The 27782-nt window shown below is 41.0% G+C and overlaps 1 protein-coding gene and 1 pseudogene across 3 annotated transcripts; both read right to left on the bottom strand.

The window, feature by feature from the left end:
* LOC120714728 overlaps positions 1-11133 on the bottom strand; it is a 16254-nt pseudogene extending 5121 nt beyond the window's left edge.
* A 2863-nt stretch (positions 11134-13996) lies between these two features.
* Positions 13997-19644, bottom strand: LOC120714727 (non-structural maintenance of chromosomes element 4 homolog A-like). Of its 3 annotated transcripts, none has more exons than XM_040001080.1 (11): positions 19512-19644; positions 18642-18893; positions 18457-18537; positions 18239-18369; positions 17197-17342; positions 15720-15819; positions 14754-14844; positions 14568-14662; positions 14434-14482; positions 14251-14336; positions 13997-14139 (listed from the first exon to the last, which is right to left on the bottom strand). In XM_040001080.1, exons 1-11 carry the CDS (start codon positions 19627-19629, stop codon positions 14074-14076), a joined length of 1215 nt encoding a protein of 404 aa, XP_039857014.1. In that variant the 5' UTR covers positions 19630-19644; the 3' UTR covers positions 13997-14073. The 3 variants fall into 3 exon arrangements, with proteins under 3 accessions (XP_039857014.1, XP_039857016.1, XP_039857015.1); XM_040001082.1 differs by having other exon boundaries at positions 18642-18868; positions 19512-19612; XM_040001081.1 differs by lacking the exon at positions 19512-19644 and adding an exon at positions 18958-19458 and having other exon boundaries at positions 18642-18868.
* Positions 19645-27782: the final 8138 nt, after the last annotated feature.

Below are 27782 nucleotides of genomic sequence, written 5' to 3'. Positions count from 1 at the left end.
CTAAAGCCTCTTCAAGGACGCTCTCCATGCAACTCTCTCCCACACAAGTTCGGCTGTTGGAGAGTGGGACGTGATTCTCGGGTGTGAGTATTTTTGCTTCTGTAACTGAAGCCTGGCATGTTTGTGTATCTGATCTCTTATCACTAGAAGCAGCTTGATTGATCGCTATATTTTGGACATGTGTCACGGGTATATTTTGGTTGCTGGTTTCACCTCCGTTTACATGTTGCCCCCACTGCAGGCTTTCATTGGAGCTTTGATTTATGCTGCTTAGGGCATCATTATGGTTGTCTGATTGATGAGGCTTCTGCAAAAGAGCCCGCATGGGTGCAGGTGAACAGGCTGAGGGAGTAAGATGATCCTGACTGCTATGAGGAGATGATAGTAGGGAGCTGGATGTGGGTTTTCCTTCAAGCTGCTCCTTGTAATCAAGCCTGTTGTCAGGGTGTTGCCCACAAATCACAGGACCTGAAGGTGAATCGGTGGGATTTCCAGCATTTATGACTTCATTTTCAGATTGCACTGCTGTGCGTGCCTCCTGCCCAGTTTCCGGGCTTTTCTCCATCTTTTTCTTTTCCTGTGTCTCTTTTTCTTTGCCTCTTTGTTCTGGGCGGCCTGTTTATCACCAGCTGAACTCTGCTTGTATGTGTCTGATTCCTGCTCCACAGTGTGCTTGCCTGCTCCTGTCTGTCCTTTTGATTGCAGCTCTGGTAATGCGTCTCTATCCCTTAAACGAGGGCTACGCTCTGATGTTTCCAAAGCTGAATTACCTACCTTTGTTTCAAAAACAAAACACCAGCACTGAAATCATCACTTAGATTTCTTCTTTGTCTGTCTTTGCCTCCGTGTCTTTCTTCCTAATCACTACATTCAGAGTCTACAGTGCTACTCCCCCCCACAGATGCACTGGAATTAGCATTTCCCTGTCTTAGATCGTTGTATGATCACTAAACACAGCCTGTTTTGTTGTTCTCCAGCTGATATGTTGGCATTTCTAACTTGTAATTTTGCGTGGGTGCTTCCTTCTCTTCATCTGTCTTAATTCTTTTTCTGCTTTCAGGTTTTCAGTCTCTGCGTCCCATCATTATTCACAGTGCCTAGTATGTAATCCCTAAAACTAAACACAACTGTATCCTTCTGACTGTCTGCTGTCTCACTGTTTCCATGTGCATTCCTGTTTCCATGGCCCCCGTTGCTATGTCCTAGCTGGACAACGATTGGAGGTGGAGACGATGACTCACTGGACTTGTTAACCATCACTTTTCCGGTTGTATTCCCTTCATTGCACCACGTCCCGGGCTCGGGGCTGCAAGGCTGAGTGGGCGTGACTATGCCTAGTGACACCAGTTGTTCTTCACATTCTTGGAAGGCCTCTTGGAGTTCCCGGTCTAAGAATGTGGATGGGGAAGGGGCCAGGGGTCTGTTACCCGGGTAAGGTGTGGCAGCAGGCTGAGTTAAGAGCTGGACATCTGCGACAAGTGGGTCGCAGCCGTGAGGCCTGAGGCAAGGGTAGGGTGACAGAGTTAGGAGTACACAGAAACAGCTGCCCAGTAGAAGGCCATGCTCTGACACAGCACTCTGTGACATGCACCAGATGACACCACAACTGCAACCTGGATGCCTTTTCTAAGATACAGATTCTCTTACAGAAATAATATCAGCCGTTTATAAGAATACAAGACGGTTGTTAATGGAATGCACTCCAAAATTTCATTGCAGTAAGTAGCATTTGTGCAGTTTTACTCACCTATTTCAAACCCTGCTGCAAACACGCCTTCAGCATCTCAGTTTTTTGGTATGACTTTCTTATTTTCAGTGTGTATCAAAAGCTTAAAAGCCTAGCGAAATTTATCATCTAATTAAAATGATTTAATTTCTTATTGGAACTATAAATTATTTACTGTAGTCTCATCATACATTAGTTTGATTATATATAATGAGAAATAGTGTCAAGTCATTCATCCTGATTACAGTGATGGGTAGTTTCTGGGTTACTGGAAACAGTTTTATAGCCTAAATAATTTAGCATTCGTGCTACTTTAATGCCATTCATCTGCACCTGCTGAGTCACTGCTAAAACATTACCTGCATTAAAGGAAAATGAGGGACCATCTTAATCTTTCATGCTGTCTGACTACAGAGAATAACCATCATTATTAAGCTATAATCGTCATAGCATGGTCTGTTCAAGTTTCGTTATTTTAACGCATTCTTTTCTAAAGAAGTTCCGATAAAGCGAGTAGGAATATCACCGAGGATCACTACGAGGGATTGGTTAACACAGTCACACATGACTTCTGCATAAAGACTCTGCCAGATCCTTGTAAACACAGCGTCTGTCCTCACATGTTCACTTGGCAGTCTCTGCTAAAGGGTGGAGAAGCAAAACAGACTAAACTGTGTGCAGGTGTCCAGTTTTACTACGCAACAAAGCAGGAACTCTGCTTTTTCAAATGATTTGTCCTTTCTGAAGTTTTGATATTTCTAGTTATTCAAAGCTTTCACTTGTTTTACCTGTACATTTTTACAAATTCACATCAAGCAATGATACTTATACTTCTGGTTGACAGAAGACATCAAAGCATCAGAAGAATTAGTGCATTTAACTTTAGATAAAAGCAGGCGTCAGGCAACACCGACCACATCAGACCATGTTAAGGCGTGATTGCTGCAGAGCCACAGCAATCATACCCATCACGCTCGAGCATAAGTTAGAAACATTAGATCACCCTGCCATCTTCTTGTTCCTCTCCATGCTCCCTAATTTCCCACGCCTTCTGCTGACAGCACAGAGGACAGCCGTCTAGCCATCATCATGCTGAACCTATGAGGTACCTTGAATCTTGAAACAGCAATGGTTGACTGACTTCTATGTGATGCTGCAGACCCGCCAGCAGGGGGTTCACCTGTTCACATTTCCTGTCACCTGAGCTGGTTTTAGCTCTGCTAACACAAACCCACACACACATATGCAGACATATTCACACATGAAGCAAATCAACAACAGGTTTGCTTTCACTCTGACTAAATAAACTGTTACAAGTGTGTTTCCTCACAGCCATAAATTAAGAAAACGTAATATTTAACGTATTATACAGTATTATTAGTGTATGCACATACTGGCCACTTTATTAGTTATTCCTTGCTAGTCTAGGTTGGACCCCTTTTCCCTTTAAATGTAAAAAAAAATGTAACGATGAAGGAAATACATGGAAACTGCAGATGTTCCAGCTAACAGAGCATTCTGATTGGGTATATATCGAATTGTCTATTATTACACAGACAATTAAAGCTCTAAGGGCAAACTGAATCTACATTTAATATTTATTATGAGAAGTATTAGGAACAACTGACGGACAGTTCTGGCAATATAAGAAAATATGTTAACATGTCAGCTTATTTTGATATTTTTCCCAAACTTCTATCCTTTTTTTCGGAGATATATGTTTTCAGTATTGCTCACTTTAAACTAGAAAAAGAGAAACTTGAGAAAAACCAGAAAGTTATGACAAAAAAATATCCCAAACACACGAATCTGTTCAAGTCGTGAGAAGGAGAAAAAGGAAAATTCATTTTTCAGGCCTTTAAAATCACCTGCGGTACACAAAGCCAGCAAAAAAATGCGTGGGTAGTAATTTATGAGGCCTATTTGTCACTAATGGAAAAAGAAGAATACTTACTTTTATCGGCAAGTAGACAAAGAAACCAAACAATTGTAGCCGTTTACATTCCTCAGTACTAAAGAGTCTTTCTAGAATGAGTCTTTCTTCATTTTGTGATCGTCACTGATGTTTAAGATGACATTAACAAAACTGCCAGGTTTAATCTTGCACTATCAATTCTGCCACCAGCACTAAGAATCAGCTCTGTCTCAATGATTTTTTGCCACTTGTAGCAGCAAATCAAACCTGATAATCCTCATCTGATTATGCATGATAAAGCCAAAAACAAATTGCCAAAGCATTACCTCAATTCTTAAGTCAGAGTAGTTAAAAGGACCTCTGTAAATCGGCATAACTTGGAACCATCCCAAAATGGTTGTGGTGTTACAAGTACAGTCTGTGTTTGGGCGCAGATCTGTTATGTAACGCCACCAGATGTCACCAATTATATAAAAGATTCAATTTAAGGGGGAAGATTTTGTTTAGGGTGAGTGCAGGGCTTCAGGTTAGAGGAGTAGTGATTATGGTTAGAGTTGGAGTAAGTATCCAGGAAGTTATGTCTTCTGAAGTGTAAAAGTCTGTGTGTATGTGTGTGTAACCCCTCCACTTACCCCAGTGAGGACTCCCAGATGTTGAGCTCGCTGCTGAAATCTAAACTGGGCAGCAGGTCGTGAGGAAACTCAAGCTCCTCCTTGTCCTCCTGGTCTGCTGCCGTGCCTCGGCTCTCCTCCACCCCGGTGATGACTGGGATGTCTGGCAGCACGGGCTGAGACAGCAGGCTGTGCTGGCTGGTGGAAACCTCGGTCAGTAGCGCTCCGTCGTCCCTCTGGGTCGAACTCTCGGCTCGAGCTTCAGCCTGCAGGAACGGTGAAGGATACCAGTGAGCTACACGAGGGAGTCTCTGCCACACAACACACACACACACGTGTATACTTGCAAGTGTGATCATGTCGCGGGCAAACACGGGAACACCCACAAATTAATGCTCAAAGCCAGACATCACATGAGCAGATAACTCCACCCATGTGTTTGTTTGTTATAATGTAAAGGCCACACTGGCTGAACTACGTCCTTCCACTCAGACGTCTTATCTGATACGTCTCTCAACTTGCTTTTCTTATGCTATTAAAAGATTATTTCCAGTATTAAATCCTAGCATTTATCCCGGCTCACTGCAGTTTAATCTCTGCAGCTTTGTTTACACCCCACATTTGAGCATGTCCTCTGAATGGGACAAAAAACAACTAATGAATTGAAAAATATTGTCATCAGAAGTACTTTCCACCTCACAAACACCTCTGAGGAAATACAAATGTATTTTTTCCCAAGGTGTTGAAATAATAATCATTAAAGCCAAACCAGTTTTGTTGGATGGTGACAAGCGTAATTAAGCAGCACAGACAAGAGCAGGTATTTTGGATGATATCTTCTGCTTCAGATGTGTCTTTATCTGAGCCAATCATTTTTCCAAGCAACCTGAAATACAGTAAATGAAATAATCTGAACTCTCATCTGCTTTTTATTTCCTGATTGTTCAACAGTCAGTTGGAAAGGATATAGCCACAGCCACAGCACTCGCTATGAGGACAATAACAGCCTCACGGTGCACAACACTCAGCTAAGCTGCAATGCAATAGAGCTGGGGTGCTCTTGTCTGTGGATGGAGGTGGAGAGTCGGAGGTTATTTTTCTTATTTCTTTTCATTTGTTTCGCGCGTCCAGATTTAGAGATCTAACACAGCCCTGCCTGTTATATTTAGTGTTTCCTTTTTTACACAGAGATCCTGATTTTAGCCAGTGAGTTGATTTCACGTGTGAGTATGGATACAGCCACACAGTGGTAATGATATCCTTTGAGGATCTGCTGAGATTCAGTATTAAAGCACATTGATTATTTATGAATCACTCATAGCTGGCGTGCAGTCATTGCAAGCAGAAACGAAGGTTAAATCAATTCAATGTAGCACTTACACGAGAGCAAGTTTGACCTTATATACACTTGCTTTAGCGTCTTCACTCATATGATGTGATTACAGTAATGCTGCAAACTATTTCAAGCCAGAAACAAAAAAATATATTCAAGACCGACTAGAAAAACACCAACTTACGCTGGAGCTTCGCTTTAGCGCTGTATTTCCTTAATGTGGAAACTGGAGACACATTAACAAATAAATTTGTGCTGCAGGCTCTGAGTCACTGGCCTCACCTGTGTGACCACAAAGAGCCTCCTGTGTGGGACATATTAAGCACAGAATGTGCTTGCATGAACACACACAAAAATTGTGTGCTAGACTTTTAAAAGACATTTGCACAAGAATGGTGTCATGCCGTCTTAGTTTATTTTTAAATGTTCTAATTTAGATTCTTTTTTTTCTTGTTGTAGCAAGAAACCCAGCTACACAACTGGCTGCAGAAGAGAAGATAAAACATTAAAAGAAACTGGATGCAAAAAAAAAGGCCTGCTGCAGGTATGAGTGTCACTCTGAATGTCTGTGATCTCCCTGCTGCTCCTATTTTCCGGATTAATGTTATATAATCAGGTGTTAAAACAATTCCTTCACACCTTAACAGTGATGCATGCTGGGATCAGCACAGTCATGAGAAAACTGTATGTTGCCATGTGTCGAGTTTCCTGTTTCCTGCCTGTCATGCAAAAGACAGAAAACATACAACCCGTACCTTTTCTCAAATGAGAGAATGACGAGGAAAAGCACGCCAAAGTTTACAGCAAACACTCATTCAACATTTCTTAAAAGGTCATGAGTGGGGGTCACATGTGGAAAGTCAAGAAGGTGGAAAATCACACCTGCTCTTCGTTTGTTCGATCCCTACGCAGAAAGCACCTTTTGTTAATATTTAACCCACAGGAACTAAACGAAAAGCCACAGTGAGAGACAGCGAGGCTGACTGGCTATTACTGCCTGTGCAGCAAATACTCTCTATTCAAAACGTCAATGCTCGAGCCCTGAAAAAAAGCCTTAATGCTTCACACATGACTGCTGTAAACATGAAAGAGGAGTGCTGAAGAAGGAACAGGTCCCCTCTTCACCCACAGACACACAAAACCGACTCAACATATCCACTCCATCCACCCTCCTGTATAAAACACACCTTTGATTGCACGTCCTACGAGCTTTATCTCATTTCATCTCTCTTGCACTTACCCAGCAGTGTGCTCCACTGTCCTGAAGGTGACTCTACAGTGCAGTGCAGCTCCTCTGCTACCCTTATTCTATGCTCACACTGTGCAGGCAGGCTCTGCAGGGCTCTGTGTTTTGAAGGAGGGCAGTCGAGAACACAAACATGCTGCAACACATGCTGCTGACGCTCCCGCTCCTCCTCTCCTGTACTTCCTTCTCCTCCTCTCCACAGCCCTGTCCTCTTTGTAGAGTCACTGCCGCTCCCCCTTTAAATTTCCATGAGCCTCCTCTGTTTCTTCCAGTGTGTGTATGTGTGTGTGTGGTCTCTAGAAACACTACACTACCAAACCTGCTGCTGCTGCTGAGACTGACTAACTTGACTTGCGCTGGCCTCGTGGAAGTGCTGAGCATTCTCCTCCCCCTCTACTGTAAACTCTTTCCACTCAGCTCTCCTTCTGTCTCCTCCTCCTAGTCTAAGAACTTTCCCTCTTTTCTTTTCTTTCCTTCCCTATTCACCTCCTCCCCCTTTCTCTTGCTGCTGTGTCTTGTGGTTGGTAGCATTGACAGTGCCTCTGCAGGTGAATGCTGGGAATTGGGCCAAGAGTCAGGCCTGCAGTGACCCCCAAAGAGAGGATCAGGTTACGCTCTAGGAAGCTGTGGTTACACGTAAACGTGGGCATGTATGCCCTTTAGAGCCACAGCTCACCCCGCTGTCAATCAAGAGATGTCAATTCTGGATAAGAAACTTAACAACAGCTCCATAAGAAGCTGTCTCACGGAATAAACTATTCCACAGAAGGCAAAACAAGAATTTAATAAAAACTCAATCAACAGACTCATTTTAAAATTCTGACTGACATAAGACTAGAGTTTAATAAGAATGAAAATATAAAAATAACAACCAAGAAGAATCTGATTTGGCCTAATTTTATAAAACAAAAATTACTAATTGTGCTGTAATGTTATTTTGTGTATAGCCACATTTCTTATGCAAAGCAGAATTATGAAACCACGCCTCAAATTATCGTGAACAAATTGAAATTTTATATCAAATCTTTAAAACGATAAATGCTATGATATTCGTGCTTTTCTTTTTTCATTTTCTCTGTCTTTTTCATCTAATATTACACTCTATTGAAAACATGTTAAATAATGTTTATATGCATAAACGTTCATTACATTGTTCATTGCACATCACACAATAATAGTTGAGTAGTTAAAAAAAAACTTATGAATGTGCACCACAATTTCTTCCTGCATTGACCGCAGCTTCCTGCTTTAAATATGACCTTTCGATGAGGTTCAAGTGCGTCATCACCACATGATTAAACATACTGATATGACAGTTCACTGTTTTTAAAGGTTTTACCATGAAAAAAACAACTTTCACCTTTCACATGGCATGAATGGGTTATGGTGACTTGATCATGATGAAAGTTGCTACGAACAGGCACAGTTTGAGTGGTAATACCCCCCACCCCAAAACAAAAAACAAAAACAAAACAAAAACAAAAGCCACAGCCATCCGTACCTGTGAGCACTACAAATATCGTATCCACACACAAGCTAATATTATCAAAGTGGCAGTCACACGTACACACACACATTGTACCTGCACGGAGTCATTTTGACTTTCCTTAGGTGGCAACAGAACAACATTTTCTGCAGCGCCCTCTTCTGGCTGTAACGAGGGAATGAAATGGTTCACAAAGAGATTTTTAAAGGAACAACTTTACATTAGATAGAAGCAGTTGCATGCAGAGTGCACTGAAAACAACTCGCCACTATTTTTTTTTTTAAGGGGAGTAGCATGTTAAGCTCAGTCAGTCTGTGAGTACTTAGTGCTGGAGCATATAGCTCATGAGTCAAATGTTTAAATTAATCCTATTAGGTTAATCCAGAATTCCACTTCTGAAGTCCTTCAGTCACATTTTAAATTCCCGTTTTTCTATAGGTGTCCTTTTTCTGGTGTGTTTGTCTTTGTTATTAGAAGTGCACAACAGCAACATTGCAATAATGAGACACGCAGCGGCCTTCTAAACATCATAAAGGCATGAATTATTATTAGGGTGTGTAGCAATGGGCATAGATTAAGACACATGCTGTGAGTCATTAAATAACACATCTGATCTTTATCGCAGCTTTACGAGGGTAAATCACAAAATAAGACAAGCCATGTTATCTTATCTAAATGCTCATTAGACAAGCCTCAGCATTTAAAGCCCGTGTATTTCACCGAAGCAAAAAGTTAGTATTCATGCGACTGTGTTAGTTAAAAGAGCTCAAGGTGTGCATAGCAGCAAGTAGAGATCCTAGCTATCCAACGTCTGCAAGCTTGCCCTTACCAATGTCTCAGTCGTGCTGCTCTCGTTCCCCATGGCTTACCCAGCTGCAGGGCCACAACTGCCCAGAGCAACAGCCTCTCACATCAGCTGGCTGTAAGAAACTAGCAACAGAGACACCATCAGCGTACAGCAAGGTCAACAAGGAGACCTGGAGTCTGAACAGCCATCCCTCAGTAGTCACAGACTCCTGCGTCACAGGATTAAAAGTCTTTGGTATGAGGTTAAACTTCTGTGGAGTGAGGGGGAATTGTAAGTGTGCGTTGTTTTAGAGATTAGGGACGTCTGATGCAAGAACCTTACACCAAGACCAAAGTGCAGGTTTCAAGTCTGCTGATGTGGCCTTAAATGTGGGAAAGCTGGAGCTTCGTTGGTAGAAGGACAGTTGAATTATTTTTTTTAATTGTTCTAAACATGAAATGTGTATTAGTTAGATTAATCTCCAGCTGCAGTAACTTTGTATAACCTCATGTCTAAAAGACATGAAACAAACGGACTCCCAGCATCAGAGCATCCATGCATCAGCACATTGGAGGATATATCAGATGCAGAAATATTCTCTCACAATCATCTCCCTGTCTTGTGAGGATACTTTTGTGTTGTCTGTAATGCAGCTGAGCCGTGAAAGGGAAAGGCCCGTTCATGCATTCCCTGTATGACTGCAGGGACTGCGTGGTAGCTCTGTGTTTAGTCAGAAAGCACTGACCTGAATATGCAAGACTTTATAAATAGATATTTGCCCTGTTCACTGCTGTTGATGTTTATTACAGTCTTATGCGCAATTTTGTCACACAAACTAGATTTCCAAAAGAACGCAGAGGCCGTATAGTCCATCCGTGCAGTCAAAGCATGGCCTGAAATCATTTTTTGTCTCACATTTTTACATTAAAACAAAAGACAAAATGGGCATCCTATCCTCACATATTAAATCACACCTATTCTGTGCTGCGGCAGCTTATCGGCCCTGCTCGCCTGCTTGCTATTTGTGTGATTGGGGTGTAATTTCAGCCCCTATAGTGACACGTGTGCACTTTAAGTGGCAGCAGTGTTTCGGGGCTTTTTGGCAGCCCAGAAAGCACTGAGGGGAAATCATGTGATTAGGCTGTTGCCAGTTCTCTTCTCACCTCATCACGGCCTGACCATCACTCAACGTGAGTAATCTTTTAAGTTCACGGGTTTGGCTCAGAGCCATGAATGTCTTTGGTCAGACAAATATGAGTTTGTCCATCAGCGGGTAAACAAACCGCCAAACTAAACAACACAACACGTAATTTCTCAGAACTTTGCAAAGCATTGATGTGCATATAAAGTTGATACATTTGTGATTAAACCCATATTCACCATCATGCCCACCAGTAACCGTAAACACTCACACTTAATCGAATACAGTCACACTAATCTCAGTACAGGTTTTAACAATGTCACCGTAATATAATCCAAAGTTTTAACACAGCTGCAACTCACCAAAAAACTACTCACCACGCCAAACAAAAGTCTTTTTTCTGCTACAGTGTGTGCCCCCCAGCTTTGACAAACCCCTCCAACCTGTGTTTACTGTCAGACTCAAGGCCAGTGTTTCTGTCCTGTCTTCTGAGGAGCCCCGGTTCCTCTGTTGCTATTTTTGCACTGGACGCAGGACAGGGACAGAAGTTGGGACAGGATCAAGGGAGGGAGGGAGGGGAGGAGACCGAACTGGAGCTGGGGAAGCCATGTCTGCTCAGGGAGTCAGTGGGCCGAGGGATTGTAAACAAAGACACACGTTATGGAGAGGACGGCATGTCAGACCTCACTTGTCACGTAAGAGGCTGCAGATGGCGTTAAAGTGTCCAAACCACCTGTAGCATCCTTTAATATCTACACCTTAACATCTACTGATCCCCTCGATTTCAGTCTGGTGGTCCTCTTTTAAGTCCAACACCTCCCTGTAGATTTCCCTGTGACTGACGTGTAAGGACAACACCAACACACTCACACAGCAACCTGACAGATGGGAAGAATAACAAACAGGAGCCCAAGTTACAGATTTGACAACAGAGAGGCTTTAAATGTTTTTTGGATCCTCACATCTGCCATCTTCAAAGGCTATTTTCAGCCAAGCGCCCCAGTGTGTGCTGATAGCATCATCCCTATAAATAACAGTACACGCGTTGTTCACCAAACACACTTGTTATAGATTTTCCTTATTTGTAGGCTGTGGACTAAATGAATCTGCAGATGTAAACAATCCCTTCTCTTGTCAGTCTGTCTCCCATCTTTCCTCGACTACGATCAGCCTCACACTCTCACGTTTATACTCAGCTCCTCCTTTCCCTACTCCCTGATCTGTCTCCGCAGCTCCTTTTTTACTGCTGACATCGCCCCTCCTCCAACACTTGAATGCACCTTCCCTCTCCCCGCTTTCTCCTCAGTAAAGACTCAGCACTTGACCAGTAAAACCTGCTATGTTTCTTCTCCCATGCTATCCCCTGCTCAGTCCCACAGACATGGATGCAATGCTGCAGCCAGTCTCTGACAGCCCCACAGTTTTCCACCTCTCCTCTGTTTACCTTGCCGTGTGGGATTCCGATGCAGCTCCCCATCTTGTATTCCATGTCCTCCTCTGGTGAAGTGACTCTGGCACTACACGGCTGGCAAAGCACCTTTCTGCAGAACTGCATCGTTGTTAGTCAGACTCAGCATTGCCAAAGCAGGAAGATCTCTGCAGGAGCTACAGAGTGAGGGTGTGCACGCCTCTGTGTCTGTGTGAGTGTGTCCCTCAACGACTAATAAACGCTCTGCATTGCATTGCCCATGATGTCCCTCTGACATATATTTTCAAGCCATTGTTATATAAAATCTACATTACATAAGGAGTCCAACCTAAATCAAATCAGAGTGAAAAAAGGGAGCCACTCTTTCCTGTCTTAATGCAGCCTCACTCTACATCAGTGCACAGGGTGAGCAGACTGAAGCACTGCTTTGGAGGGAAAAAAGCTCAGAGTGGGAGAGAGGAAGAGATGGGAGGCAGCACAAAGTGTGCCTGTCTCTTTAAAAGAACCAAGATGATGCTGGTACATCATCATGATGGGTATGTTTGATAGTATCAGTGCATTCAGCCAAATGAATTCGATCATACTGATATTCACTCAGCCAATATGGAATAAAAAAGAAACCCAATAGCAAAACAGAATAAAGAACTTTTATCTTTTAGCTGTTTATCGATTTAGCTGTTTATTGTTTAACTCAACCTTTTTGTTACATTTTTGTAGCATAGTAACAGGGATATATCTATACCTGATGAGTTCCTGACATCTACAGAGAGGAGGTCAGAGGCTGCTCCCTGTTATGCTTCTGGGGGTATTTTGCAGGCATTGTTTGGGTCCCTTTTCTCCTTAGAAAGAGGCATAAAGGCAGATTCTACAAAGTTGTTTTGAGATATCACCTTTATCCTATGATGAATCATTCTTCTCCTGAAGGGAGTGGTCTCTTCTGTGATGAAAACCTCCTCTCCAAACTTGGAGGATCAATAGAAAAGCACTGTGTCTGGCCTGTTTTGGCCTGGGTTGTGTCTAATGTAGCATGACTTTCCACTGTAAGGAATCTAATTATACAAACAAGCAAAAAACAGACTGGTCTTGGAAGACATCCTGAAGCCTAAATTGTTCCCGGTGCCAGGCCAGGGCTTTGAATGGCTGCTTGTGCGTGAGTATGTGTATAAATACACTGTGAAGTGATATAGAACCTCTAAGGTTAAAAAATATGTAAGGGTAGGTTGGCCAAAACATCAGTATGCACGGACTCTGCAGTCTAATATCACTAAGATAACATTTTGGCTCCTTAAAAATGAGCAACTCACAAAATTTCCAGTTGAGACAACCATGCATCATAAATACAGGCAGATAAATGATTCTGACATGGTCCAGGGATCAGACCAGCTGCAGAAACCGGCACTCCAGTGATCACGCTTCATAGTAGGTTTACATGAAGAAAACCAGTGGAAAAAGAAACCTGACTTTCCCTTTCCCTTGATTCGCGCAAGACTTAAGACTCCTATGTCATGGACAGACTAATCCGTCATAGGAAATTATGGGATATGAACAAAATATCAAAACAATCCTTACTGCAAACTTTCTTGCACTAACGATATACAGTTCTGTGAAAAATAAATTAGCCGCAAGTAGAACTGCTGTCAGCAGCAACTTAAAGCAATCACTGTTTATGTGACTTCATCGGTCTTTCACATTGTTATGGAACAACTTTAGCCCATCTGTCTTTATGTTGCTTCACTTTATTGAGGTTTGCGGGCATTTGCACTGCTTTTTTTAAGGTCTCGCCACAGCATTTCAGTCAGCTTGAGGTCTGGACTTTGACTCGATCATTGCCACACTTCCATTCTTCTCTTTTACAGCCTTTCTGTTGCATACTTGCTGCTTGCTTGGGATCATTGTCCTGTTACATTACCCATGTTGGTTAAATCTTAACTGTTGTACAGATGACCTCACAATGAAGTTCAAGGTCAACTGAGTAAATCCAAGGTACCCAAGCCATGTGTCTGCTAACCAAGCTGAAATAAAAATCTTCCACCACCATGGTGAGTTAGTGTGAGATGTTTGTGCTAATATCCGGTTTGATCATTGCCAGTCATGGAACCTTCATTTCTACCAATGTGTTATGTCAAAGCTCAGATTATCAGAAGCATATTATGTTAAGGCTTTTGTGTATCAATATTCAAGAGTTGCAATAAAATAATTTTAAAAAACTTTTATTTATTTATTTTTTATTATTCAAACTTAAAACGCAGTAAAAAATAAACAAATGTGCAATAGAACGATTATTATACATTGACCTCAACTGATAAAACTGTAACACGTCACTTTATTTATTTATTTTATTAAGTAAAACGTTTAAGAACAATGTTTAGGTTTTTCAGTGGGGAAGATGGTGTAGTCTGTCAGTCATTCTGTGTGTTTGGAGGCCGAATAATTGAATCTCTGATGTCGAAGGCATCTATGAGCTCCTGAGAAGGACAAAGCAAACTTTACAATTAATATCACAGGCACAAAACAAAATCTTGATTGTAGCTACCGTGCTTTTTATTAATGTGCACTTCAGGCCAAAACCTGCTAACCTTCCATATCTTTGGGCTGATAGAGAGGATACACTGTTTACGGCTGGTGGAACCTCCGGCTTCCACCTCCCCCTCCTCTACAGGAGCTGAAACATGAAAACATTGTTGTATTTCATCATTTACCTCAAGGCATTTTCTATGCTATCCCCCAGTCAGAACAGTACAAGTGTCACATCATCTCACCTATACATGGCAATTTCTCCTCATCAAGATACATTCTTGCCAGTCCATCCTGAAACACAAATGAAACTGTCATGCCTGTTTATGGTCACCAGGAGGCACTGGAGTTCACTTTAAATCTTTAGTAAATTCCTTACTCTGATCAGAAAAGAAGTGTGAAAGATGTTCTCCACTGTCCGGGAAAAGGAGCTGGGGTCAATGACGAACTCGTAATATGATATTGGTGAGGTTGCTGTGATAGAAGGAGAGGGGAAAAAAGTACACGTGAGCAACTAATAGTTTACACAGCCATGCGATGTCTCTGAGGTCGACTTCAAACTCACGATCATCTTGGTAATAACTCTTCAGGTACCCCAGAATCCTTTCCACTTCTTTTTCTGTCGCTTCTTGTTGCGACTCTTCCATTTTCTTCAGCTAAAAGACATTTAATGACACACCGAATAAGTGGGATAGGTCCACAAAATTAAAAAAATAAATTTAAAAATCTGTTGATTTCATTTGTAAGAAATACAATTAGATAATAAAAAGTCAAGATATGCTCTGAAAGATGAAGATTACAGTGAAGGGGCCTCTCTAACATGTAAGGGAAAGTTATTCCATAATTTAAAGCAGCGACAGAAAAGGCCCTGTCCCCCTAACATTCCTTCTGGATCTCAGTACTTCCAGGAGCAGCTGGTCAGCTGACTTGAGAGTGTGTAGGGGTGAAGAAGCTCAGAGAGGTACGGTGGGGTAAGATTGTGAAAAGATTAAAGTTGAACTTTAAAATATACGGTCAGCCAGTAAGTAAGGCCAGGAGAGGGGTTATATGCTCTGTTTTACAAGTTCCTGTTAACATTCGTGCAGCCGCATTTTGAACCAGCTGCAGGTGCAAGAGTAGCGACTCACTGACTCCCACATAAAGAGAGTTGCAGTAATCCAGATGGGATGAAATAAAAGCATGGATCACTGTTTCAAAGTGCTGCCTAGAAAGAAAAAAAATTGACTGTTGCCAATCGCCTTAAATGATGAAAACTAGACTTAACGACCGCTCTGATTTACCGTCTAATTTAACATCACTGTCCAACTTCAAACCAAGATCACTAATAATAGCTTTAAAATAAACTTCCAGGGGTTCCAAATCAACAGAAGAAGATTCACAGGGATCATTTGGTCCAAATACCAACAATGTGGTGGATAATGTGGTGAAACTTTGTGTATGTGTGGAAAATGGAAACAGGGACGGGTGGCTACTACATTTATCTTAAACTACATGTAGGTAACAGCAGCCATGGAAGTGTCATTTCAGTTACCTGAGTAGGCATTATCCTTTTGGCTTCTTTGCTGGGTGCTTTTCTTTGCCGTTCTATCCTTTGTTTTGGGGGAGGTGGTTCTGCATAGAACGAGCCCATCCTGCAAAGAACCAGAGGGATGAGAAACAAAAAAAAAAAAAAAACGAAAATCAGAAAACGTATCCACATAAAACCACTGTGTTATTCCATCTTACGCCATAATTTGACAATGCGCCTTCTGTTTAGAACTTCTCATATGTAAAATCCACAGGTGAGGTTGCGTTGATGACATTATGCTCACATTGTTGAGTTGTCCACCATATTGGACATGACACCGCCACCAGGGAGGGAAAACTGTGTCTTCCCTGACTGATTGGTGAGTGGTAGGTTGAATCAGCCATAAAGAGGGTGCCACACCAAAAGCCTCCTTGTGATCATTTTAGTCCTGCAGATTGCTTTGTAGTTTCCATGGAAGACACCAACTTGTCTGCAAACACTCACCAACTAACTCCATCGCGGTAGTAAAAAAAATGACCACTCGGAGAGTTGCTGGTAAGTGTCTACAGAAAAGCTTCCTGCATGCAATCTACAGGCAGCTGGAGCAATCTGCCAGTGAAAAACAATTAAAAGAAGGATATTTGTGCAGAACAGCCGACCTCTTTGTGTCCAATTTCACCATGTGACGGGCAGCAACCATTCACCAGCTGGTCAGGAAATACACATCTCTCTCCATCACGACTGCTGGTTGCCAGGGGGTTGCTGACTGTGTGTCTGGGACCTTATTCACGTCATCGTACAGCATCAAATTCTCAAAATAGCATCACATGACTGCAAAAGCCAGAGTATGACTGAGTAAGCATTACCCTGCTGCAGTATAATTTTGGTGCCACATCATACCATCCATAATATACCAGCATAAATTTTTATGCGATATAAAAGTGTCGCAACCTGATGTGAGTGGTACAACAGTGTCATGCGTTTACATTTCCCAGCAGGCACAACAACGACACAATCCCAGACTGCATAAACAACAGCCAAGAAATTCCAACACCACAAAATACTTTGTAAAATATGCAAGAAATCTCCTCCTGTTAAAGGTAGAAACAACAAACTTGTTTTGCCATTTGAGACAAAAGTACAAAGTTGAGTATACCCAGGCTATGACAGCAAACGACACAACCTGGCATCACTCAAGCACTTGTTATTTGCACTCCATGAGACAGGAGGAGCAAACGGTGGAAGAGAAAAAAAATTAAGAGAAAAGAAGGTTTTTAGGAAACGACAAAGAGCTGTTCAAGGACGCTTTGATTGCTGGCAGCAAATCTGGAACCACTTATTCTACTTTTATGGACTGGCAGAAGACCACGTGCGCTTGTCGAAAGAAAATTTCTGTGTTATTAATTTGCTTCTTCACAGAACATCAGTCTATTTTTAGTTGGCAGGCAAAGACCCTGGCACTGCAGTCCCAGCTAGTAAACAGACTTGCTAAATCACTCACATGTAGTGGAAAGAGGGTGCTGTCCTAAAGCAGCACTCTGCTCTCCTGGCCAATCGGTGCCAGGCGTCCTGTGGCAGGTAGCCATTAGCGGTGTTCTGCTGCTCGTCTTCATCATCTTCTAGTCGGTTCAGACCCATGAAAGACAACTGTAGAGAAACATAGACATGACCACTGCAGTATGTGATGCTTTGGAAGTTGTGTTAAAAATCGCACATTTTCCTACATTTATTAGCATTTGTGTCTGTATAACTCACTTAAATGAGCAGGAAAAAAAACTAGTACAAAGCTGCTATAGCTACCGCGTTATCATAAAGAAACATAGGGCTGTGCCATATGACTCATATCCCAATATAAGACATTTCTCATCCACCATTTTCTGTAAATTCTGTGAATCTCAAGCAACTCGACTTGTGTGAAGTGTTTTCACTTTTCAGTTGGAGTCAAGTGTTTGGGCAGTACATTAAACTATATATTTTTAGATACAAGTTGTAACGGCCACCATTTCCTTTGTATTTCTTACAAGCTGTGCGGCGGGTAAAAGCCTGTTCTAATGTTTGAGTCTAAGGTTTATTTTTTTGCTTCTCATCCGTAAACTCTCTCCATACTCTTTCTGCTGGTATTCTCTGTGCCTGCATCCACACGATGACCATCCAAACAATTAAGAAAATATTGCCATAAACAGTGTATTTTGTGATACCACAAAACAAATGATAGCGAACAATATGAAACGATAGATGTTTTCATTTCATCATCTGATATATTTCAATCATATCACACAGCCCTACAGACAAATATTTAACAATTCATGATTACTGGGGTTTGTCTGGCCATCATATGAGTCCACTAAACAAACTCCTGTCAGCTTTGTTTTGCCCTCCTTGCCTTTTTTTAACCATACATAACTTAAGGTAAAAGAAAAGCATGTGCAGCTCGAGTTACAAATCCAGACAGAAATACTGCAACTGTACAAAACTGCAAGGTCTGTATGGACCACTCGTGCAAGGTGACTGAAGGACAGACATGATACAGTAATCATACTCACGAGATGCTCAGCAAAAGCAGTGGGATCGAAAGCGGTTCCCTCGGAGAACAGCTGGCTAGCTTTCTCCTTCCCCAGGTCTGTAGCCACAACAAGGAGCTGTGCATCCAGGGCTGCTTCTCTCGCTTGTCGAACTGCCACCAAAACCCCCCCAAAAAACTGTAAAGTCTAAAGGATTGATCTGCTGGCATGTGTTATTCATTTACATGTATCAGACCTACCATCTTTAAAAAGTTTGTTTGCTTCCTCTAAAACCTCTGTTAGTTTGTTGTTTGAAGGGCTCAGCATATCTTCCCTGTTCTCTGAAAAACAAAACAAGAAGAAAAGCACATCAAGGATTTGTTTGTAATACATACAAATCAACAACTTTGGCCATCCCCAAACCTGCTGGCCTGTAGTCACTCACGTTGCACTGAGCTGATGAGGTCTCTGTATTTGCTCCTTATTTCTCTCCTCAGGCCCTGGTCATTGTCGTCGTCTTGCAGGTCGGCTGGGCCGATGTCACTGCCACCCTCGTCCCCGTCACTTTGCTGCTGGTCTGCTTTCCTTCGGCCCGCTGAGCCATTATGCCGGGGAGCTTCCTCGTCACCACCGCCTTTGGATCTCTTCATCTTCACTCTCGCACTAGTTCGGCTGTGTTTTGTGAAAGGGAAGCAGGCTGACGGAAATCAAATAAACATAAACAAAGCGCGTTTCTATCGATGAACAGGACTAATTATTACCTTCTAAAACAAGTCTTGGAGACAGGGTACAGAAACGGTCTGTTTACGGCTTCGGTTGTCAAGATGCTCGATGTTTTATTGGTACATATACCTAACGTAGCCACACCGGTTTTCTCAAAGTTTAGCCAAAGACACATAAAAAATCAAGATAAAAATCCGCATACGCTAGTGCTTACATGTGGTAAACCCAGCCCAAATATAATATAAAATGCGGATTAGCAAATCTTACCATACAGTTGCTTTTTGAAAAAGACTACTATGTCATGTTAGCTTTAACAGGTCAGTTAACAAAACAGAACCCTCTCATGCCTGCATACGCGAACGCGGAAGTCCTGCAGAGTTATATATCTCGCGTTACTCGTGTACATCTTTGGTGTTCAACGTTAGCCGACGTTAGCTAGCAAAAGCAATAGCCGCTTAGCTTAGCTCAACTGTTGGACGTTTGACTGTCACGGCCAAATAACGTCATGGTTAAAAGCAAATACACAGCCTGTTGTGAGTGTCACAAATCCACCCGTGCGCAGTTTTTTTTTATTATAATTGCTTCAACGTACCTGTGAGGCAAACGGACACAAGGCGCGCCAATTGGGTGTCAGCGAAATCGTCATGAACGGCTAGACTTCTTCTTCTTCTAAATTTTATTGACGGTTGGTAAACAACTGAATGGCGCATTACCGCCACCAACTGGTATGAAGTGTGAACTGGAACGTCGCCCCCCCCCCCCAAAAAAAAAACAAAAACAAAACAAAAACAAAAAAAACAAAAACAAAAAACAACAAAACAACAACTAAAATCCTCCCAAACAATTTACCCTCTTTTAAAAACTGGAATAAGGCCTGATAACCTTTACTTCTAGAGTCCTTTTGCAGTAAATAAATAAGATCTAGTTTCATTTTTATCTTACTGAGGTTTTGGGTCAGTTATCATCTCTCCACCTGCACTTCTGACAGTGTAAGATGACATGTTCTATCGTTTCGTCTTCTCCACAGTTGTCACATTTCCCTGTTTTATCTTTCCTTATCATGAAAAGTGTAGTGTTCACACCAGCATGTCCAAATCCTATTCTCGATATGACCACCTCCTTATTTCTCCTACTTTCCTTTGAATTTTGTACAAACACTGCCCCTTCCTTTCTATGGCGTTATTTTTGTGCCACTATTCTGAGCGCACGTAAAAAAAAAAATGCAGGTGCAAGTGTTGCATTTTGAGGAGAAATTTATTTTGAGCGAAGAAAAGCTAAATTTGAGTGAACAAAATTCATTGCTGCGTGCAAAAAATGTATTTCAGTGTTTGCTATTATCTAAACACACACACAATAGCAGCCCCTGTCGCTCAGTTTTTGCACTTGTGCTTGCTCACATTGTGTTGCTTGCGCTCTCAACATTTCTGCCTGTGCGCGCTCAACTCTTTCTGTACACCGTTATATTTGTGCCACAAAACCAGCCAATCACAGACTTGGATGCAAAAAAAAATCTGATTGCCTGTTTTGTTTTTTTTGGTTGGTTTTTTTTTGCAATGCATTTATTGAATAACAAAAACACGGCACAGTGCAGACGTCACAAACAGACAAGTGCAGATGACATAAAGGAGCAGAAAAAAGGACAAATCTTGCCTGTTCTGGTCTGCAATCAGCTCGAAATGACGAAATGCAATATCCCAGAATCCATTTCGTCCAAAAACTCAAACGAGGCAGTGGCGGAGGAACACAGAGTGGCGGAGTTTGAAATATTACTCTTTCTGGGTCACAAAATAAGCTTTTTTCTTTTTACTTTTGTAAAGTAACCTAAAATTATTATTGCCTCAAAGGGATTTAGTATTTTGCAAGATTGTTATTTACATACTTATTTGTATAACACTTTTAACAAAATACTCGTGTTACCTTGTTTTGTCTAATTCATACTGGCTGCAAGATTTACCCACGGTGGTACCACAGGAGCTGTGCCAAGAAGCCCCGCAAGACTAAAAAAAAAACCCATTTGTTTGTGAAGCATGCTGGTCAGAAAGTTAGGGTCGCTGTCAATTTTTCAATGTTTTTGAAATGTTTCTTGTTTTGTATCGTTGTCTCCTATAATATTTATTGGTTGTTTATTTGTTTATTAATTCATTAATTTATGTTCGTGTTGCTGTGTGTGTTTCTGTGTTGTTCACAACATTAGAGTTCAGCTTTGATTGCAATTTGTTTGTAGGATTATTCAATTATTTTGTGTTTCCTAACATGTTAGCATAGTTACTGTATGCAAAGAATTAATATATATGTTGTTCCATGGTTTACTGGTGTTGAGCTTCCGCTATAGCCCCTGTTTCTGGTCTATTTGTTAGTTTATTTTAACTGGTGGTTTCTTCTTTAATTGGATGTAATTGTTATTTGTTTTTGGTTTTCGTTTCAATTAATAAGTGCTGTATTGGAATGACATTTTTATTACCGTTGTTTTGTCTTTCCTATTACTTGGTGTTCCTAATCCTTTTTTTGTATTATTTTGAATTACAACATTTTTGAAATTTGACTTTTATGCACAGGTTGAAAATGACATATTATCGGTATTAATGTTCTTTTAAAAGTTATTCAGCAGTTCTTGGAGAGTGGTTTTGGGATATAATATATCACATGTAACCCTTCTGGATGATATCCAACAAGTTTGATGCAGAACTATTGTTTTCAGTGACAGGTTATAGTCCACAATCACTTTTTGGCAGGCTGAAATATTTTGTTCTTGTACAAGTTATTCAGCAGTTCTAAGGGACTGTTTGAGATATAATATTTGACATATGACCCATCTGAATGACATGCAGCAAGTTTGAAGCAGAAATAGTGTTTCAGTGACAAGATATAGGCGGCAATCACTTTTTGGCAGGCTGAAAATGGCATATTATGGGTATTAATGTTCCTTTAAAAGTTATTCAGCAGATCTTGGAGAGTGTTTGGGATATAATATGTCACATGTAACCCTTCTGGATGATATCCAACAAGTTTGAAACAGAAATATTGTTTCAGTGACAAGTTATAGTCCACAATCACTTTTTGGCAGGCTGAAAAATGGCATATTATCAGTGTTATTGTTCTTGTACAAGTTATTCAGCAGTTCTAAGGGACTGTTTGAGATATAATATTTGACATATGACCCATCTGAATGACTTCCAGCAAGTTTGAAGCAGAAATATTCTTTCAGTGACAAGATATAGGCGGCAATCACTTTTTGGCAGGCTGAAAATGGCATATTATGGGTATTAATGTTCTTTTAAAAGTTATTCAGCAGATCTGGAGAGTGTTTGGGATCTAATATGTCACATGTAACCCTTCTGGATGATATCCAAAAATTTTGAAGCAGAAACATTGTTTCAGTGACAAGTTATAGGCAGCAATCACTTTTTGGCAGCTCGAAAATGACATTATTGGTATTAATTTCTTTTAAAAGTTATTCAGCAGTTCTTGGAGAGTGTTTGGGATATAATATGTCACATGTAACCCTTCTGGATGATATCCAACAATTTTGAAGCAGAAACATTGTTTCAGTGACAAGATATAGGTGGCAATCACTTTTTGGCAGGCTTAAAATGGCATATTATGGGTATTAATGATCCTTTAAAAGTTATTCAGCATTTCTTAGAGACTGTTTGGGATATGATGTGCCACTATCATCCTTTGGATGATACCCAACAAGTTTGAAGCAGAAATATTGTTTCAGTGACAGATATAGTCCACAATCACTTTTTGGCAGGCTGAAAATGGCAATTATCGGTATTAATGTTCTTTAAAGTTATTCAGCAGTTCTTGGGAGTGTTGGGATATAATATGTCACGTGTAACCCATCTGATGATATCCAACAAGTTTGAAGCAGAAATATTGTTTCAGTGACAAGATATAGGTGGCAATCACTTTTTGGCAGGCTTAAAATGGATATTAGTATGTTAATGTTCCTTTAAAAGTTATTCAGCATTTCTTAGAGACTGTTTGGGATATGATGTGCCACATATCATCCTTTTGGATGATACCCAACAAGTTTGAAGCAGAAATATTGTTTCAGTGACAAGATATAGGCCACAATCACTTTTTGGCAGGTTGAAAATTGCATATTGTCAGTTTTATTGTTCCCTTAATGGTAATTTAGCAGTTCTGAGGGACTGTTTGAGATGTAATTTGACATATGACTGTTATGGCCCTGGCCATAATCTGTTTTGGTGGTTGTTTTGTGGTTGTTTTCTTTGTCTGTGCCTTTAAGTCTTTGCAGGTCCCTGAGTGGATGAGCAGACGGCTGCCGATTGGTCTGCCGATCATGTGGTCGCATTCAAAATCCCTCACCAGCAGTTGTCCTGGGGCAGCCACTGACAGCAGCAGCAGACCTGACCCTGGCCTCCAAAACCTGAGACATTTGTGCCTGTGACTTTGTGCAACCTTCTGAGTTCTGTATATAGTGTGTACATTAGTTTTCATTGTAAATAGCACATTGTAAATAGCACTGGAACAGAAGGGGTGAGCTGCCTTATTGTTTTCCTTGCACTGTTTTCTCCTGTTTATTTCAGTTAGGGAGTTAGGTGTAGCGCTTGTCTTTTGTTTGATGTTTGATTTCACATAGGGTTTAGATAGCACCTCCTCCTGACTTAGCTTGTTTTGTTTGTTATTTTGGCCTTTGTTCACCCCGGAGCTTCATTTTTGCAGTGTAGAAAAATAAACCACCATTCACTAAGAGATTGGTTTTCCCTCTGTGTATGGTTTTGGGGACCAGGGCGGGGCAATTTTCCAAACCTATGTTGCATCCCTGTACCCCTAGACTGGGGCGTAACAATGACCCTTCTGAATGACATCCACCAAGTTTGAAGCAGAAATAGTATTTCAGTGACAAGTTATAGTCCACAGTCACTTTTTGGCAGGTCGAAAATGGCATATTATGGGTATTAATGGTCCTTTAATAGTTATTCAACAGTCCTTAGAGACTGTTTGAGATATAATGTGTCACATGTAACCCTTTTGGATGATACCCAACAAGTTTGATGCAGAAATATTGTTTCAGTGACAAGATATAGTCCACAATCACTTTTTGGCAGGCTGAAAATGGCATATTATCGGTATTAATGTTCTTTTAAAAGTTATTCAGCAGTTCTTGGAGAGTGTTTGGGATATAATATATCACATGTAACCCTTCTGGAATATATCCAACAAGTTTGAAGCCGAAATATTGTTTCAGTGACAGGTTATAGGCCACAATCACTTTTTGGTAGCGCTAAAATGCCATGTTCAGTCGTTATTCTGAACAAACAAGAAAGAGTCATGGTGATACTGGCACAATAGGTCTTTATTGTTTTAACTACTATTCGACAGTCTTATAACAAATATGAACAACAAGAGTAGACATCAGGGCTGGACTGGGACAAAAAATCAGCCCGGGCATTTTGACTAGAGACCGGCCCACCAGGTATTATAGGAAAAACCATAAAGCCTTTGAATGAAAACAAACGTCGTTGTGACAGTGATGTACACTGTCTTGTTGGTACATACGTATCAATCTAATAAACTTAAACCTACACCATCCTCCCTATTCTGGTATTCTAAGCAGTACTTAGCTGAAACCCAAAGACTGCTTGGTTGAGTTAACTTCCTGAACTATCTACAACATATGGTGGAAACCTGAAATTAAGACAGAGAAGACTAGAGGTGAGACATGACCATTACTGAATATTAAAAATAATAAATGACAGATTTAGTGATATTTTCATAAACTATTTATTTACCACATCAATAAACAGCATGGCAGGGCAAAATATTTTTTATAACATGGCAACCTTTTAAAAGTGAAAGGAGACAGAAAGACAGGTGAGAAAGAATAAAACTTAACTGACTTTTTGATGCCATTTTACACAAAGTACTAGTACAGTATCTAGAAAATGTGGGAAAATACTGGCATCATGTCCAGTACTTTCTTCTGAAGAAATTATGTTGGGACCCTGAAAAAAACTTACTATGTACAATAATGGATTTCTATAAATTTGACATCAGATGAAAATTTTGGTTGTAAGATTCGGATAATTATTTGTTGAAAGCTAGAAATTTTAAATGAGAATAACCTGATCAGCGCTCATGATTCAGTAAGGACATCTCCTGGTTTCATCTTCATGTTTCCCTCTCACCAGATAACCAAACCGATATCATGACCAGCAGCTTTACAGCTGTGGCTCCAACAAACATCAGCTGATACTAGAAAGTAATATTAAATAAATTCTAACAACAGCTTATCAAGTTTAAAGGCGCTTCTGCTGTTTAACACGACCTCCGCTAGTTTCCTCTTTCTGGCGCAAAGCGGGAGATAAACAAGCAAGAGAGAAACGCTGATCAGCTGATCATTGATCAGTTTCATGATTGAAGTAGCAGCAGGAGAGGGAGGGGGGAGAATGAGAGAAGAAGAGGCAGCTGTGCAGCAAAGACACAGAATAACTCCAGCTTTGTGTCTTTTTTTTTATTGTAGCTGAAGTACGGGACAAATCGCTTTTATTTTCATCTCAATACAAAACGCATAATATTAACTCTGAATACCAGAGGATTCCGTTTTTTATGGCACGGTTGGCAACTCTACTAACTAACCATATGAATAAAATAAAGTTCACCAGTAACATCATAGCACCCACCCAACTGTACAGAAACTCCATCATGCTAGCTAGTACACAGTAAGAGTTATTGTAACTGACTGTAGCACAACATTAGCACAAGTTAGCACAAGGAAAATAAACTATACCTAAACTTGGTTTGACCCAGATAGACTGCAGGTCATAACTTCTTACCTGAAGCTCATTTCACCTGACAGTCGGACTGGCGGCCGTCTTGGGTCTCTCCACCTCCAGTCCTTTCCCCCATCCAGCTGCTGGCCTCCACCACTTGCTAATTTTACTGAATCTGTGAAAGCGCCACCATAGCCACTACCAAACAACTGAGTTATTTTTACATGTCTGCCAGCATCTGTCCAATCCGCCACCTTTCACTGTTTACACGGTTAGGAAAACAAGACAACAACAAAACATTGGGCCATTTAAAAGGCAAAATTAGCATCGGCCCACCGGGCAAATGCCCGGTATACCCGATGCCCCACAGACAGACTGAGGCCCCGCCGCTATTTTTGAGTGCAAAAGTGTGTGGTCTCCAGCTAATGGAAAAGGCTGATCGCACGATGTGCGCGTAGTGCTCTTTAAATAGAACAATTTGCCCCATTCTCTTCGCCCGTCATGTGGCCACATGTGGCGGGCTAGCAGGTTAGTAACATACAGGCCCGGGTTCGAGCCCTCGGCTCACCTGCCTCTGTATGTTCACCTGCTAGGGGGAGGTCCAGGCGGGCGATCTTGGACTGAAAATTCCAAGGGATGACCCCTCGTAGCCTGGGCTTCCCCTGACTTTTTTTTCTTTGCTTTGGTTTTTTTCTTTTACCTGCCAGCAACAAACACACCTCCTTGTTGTCATGGCTACCAAGGACCACTCTTCTTCTGCCAACAAGTCATTGCCTGACAAAACATTATTTCCTATGTTTCCCTGCTTTTTTTTTTTTTAATCTCTTGTGTTTTAGACAAAAAGAAAAGAAAAAGATCTACAGATTCAGGCTTTTCTTTACCTGTGGTAGTCGGGTAGAATGTCGTCACTGACACTGCTTTAATATGAAAACAAACTTTCTCAAACAAAAAACAAAACAAAAAAGGAGTGGGTCGGTGTGTCATCTTTACCGAGCACCATACATGTTTTGCCTCACATTCAAATTATTATTTTTCCTTTTCAAAAATAATTCAGAGAGAAAAAAACAGAGAAGTCAAATATATCAAATTTGCACGAATCTTCTAGTGAAGGTGCCTCCTCCTTCTGACCTTAGGGTAACTAATTTCTCAGACAGTGACATGACAGTGCGCTGGGAAGCTGCAGCTGATGATGATGTTTCTTACCTCACTAAGTGGAGGCGACCTGAGACAGGTGGGGAAGAACTATTGGATTGTTGGAGTACATATTATGAAGTAAAAAAATACAATATCTCAATAAACTGTTGTCCTGTGTCTTAAGGAGTATGAGATATCACTGTCTGCACTCTATGGAGATGGAGCTCAGAGTGAAGCTGTGGCCATACGCTACAGCACCTGTGAGTCACACATTTTCTGATCCTGAACGTTTGTCAAACTCAGGAGGGGAGAGCCTGAAACCATTTACCTAAGTCACATTAGCAGCAGTGTTCAGCCTAAAAAATAGACAAGTTAAAGTCACCATTGAGTCATGCATCCATATTATTTGTTTATTTATTAAATTATTTTCGAGACACTGTTAGTTGTTAGAAGCCAGTGTTTTAATGATAGGACATATATGACAGTAATGAGACAACCTAAGATATCCAAGATTAGCACAAAAACACAAATAGAATCACAGAAAGCGTGTTTCTCTCCCGTTAGTCTTTAGGCCCAGTTACCTTTTACTTTTCTGTGGTCAGTAGCCCTTCATGTCATATTCTGTCTCTATGTACAATATAGCATTACTAATACAATAACCTGTACGTAAATGAACTTCATTGTGTAATTGATGGCAGTTCTCAAAGTACTAGTCACTTAAAGGTTAAATTTCACATCTAAATTCTCATCTTTGAATAACTAGAACTCTGAGCTATGAAATAAATGTAGTGAGGTTAAAGTATCAAATCAAAGTATCAAATTCTCTGTTATACTTTACATTTATTTTCTAATAAAACACTTTGCTCTGCTGCCAAAATAATTTCCCCCTTTAAAGGAACAAAGTGAGTGTTAAGTGTCGTTAGCTGTGGTACTTTATCTCTTCTATGATGTTGCTGCAGGGTCTGGTGGAGGCCCGACCAGCCTCA

The sequence above is a fragment of the Simochromis diagramma genome, unplaced genomic scaffold, assembly GCF_900408965.1.
Source record: "Simochromis diagramma unplaced genomic scaffold, fSimDia1.1 OVJJ01000421.1, whole genome shotgun sequence".
Lineage (NCBI taxonomy): Eukaryota > Metazoa > Chordata > Actinopteri > Cichliformes > Cichlidae > Simochromis > Simochromis diagramma.
This window is presented reverse-complemented; position numbering and strand designations above follow the sequence as displayed.

Coding starts and splice junctions, on each gene's coding strand:
- LOC120714727 (XM_040001080.1), bottom strand. CDS start 19,629: ATGCGCCATTCAGTTGTTTACCAACCGTCAATAAAATTTAGAAGAAGA. Junction 15,820..17,196: donor GCACCCTCTTTCCACTACAT/GTGAGTGATTTA, acceptor GGTTCTTTGCAG/GATGGGCTCGTTCTATGCAG. Junction 14,140..14,250: donor TCAGCCCAAAGATATGGAAG/GTTAGCAGGTTT, acceptor TGTCCTTCTCAG/GAGCTCATAGATGCCTTCGA.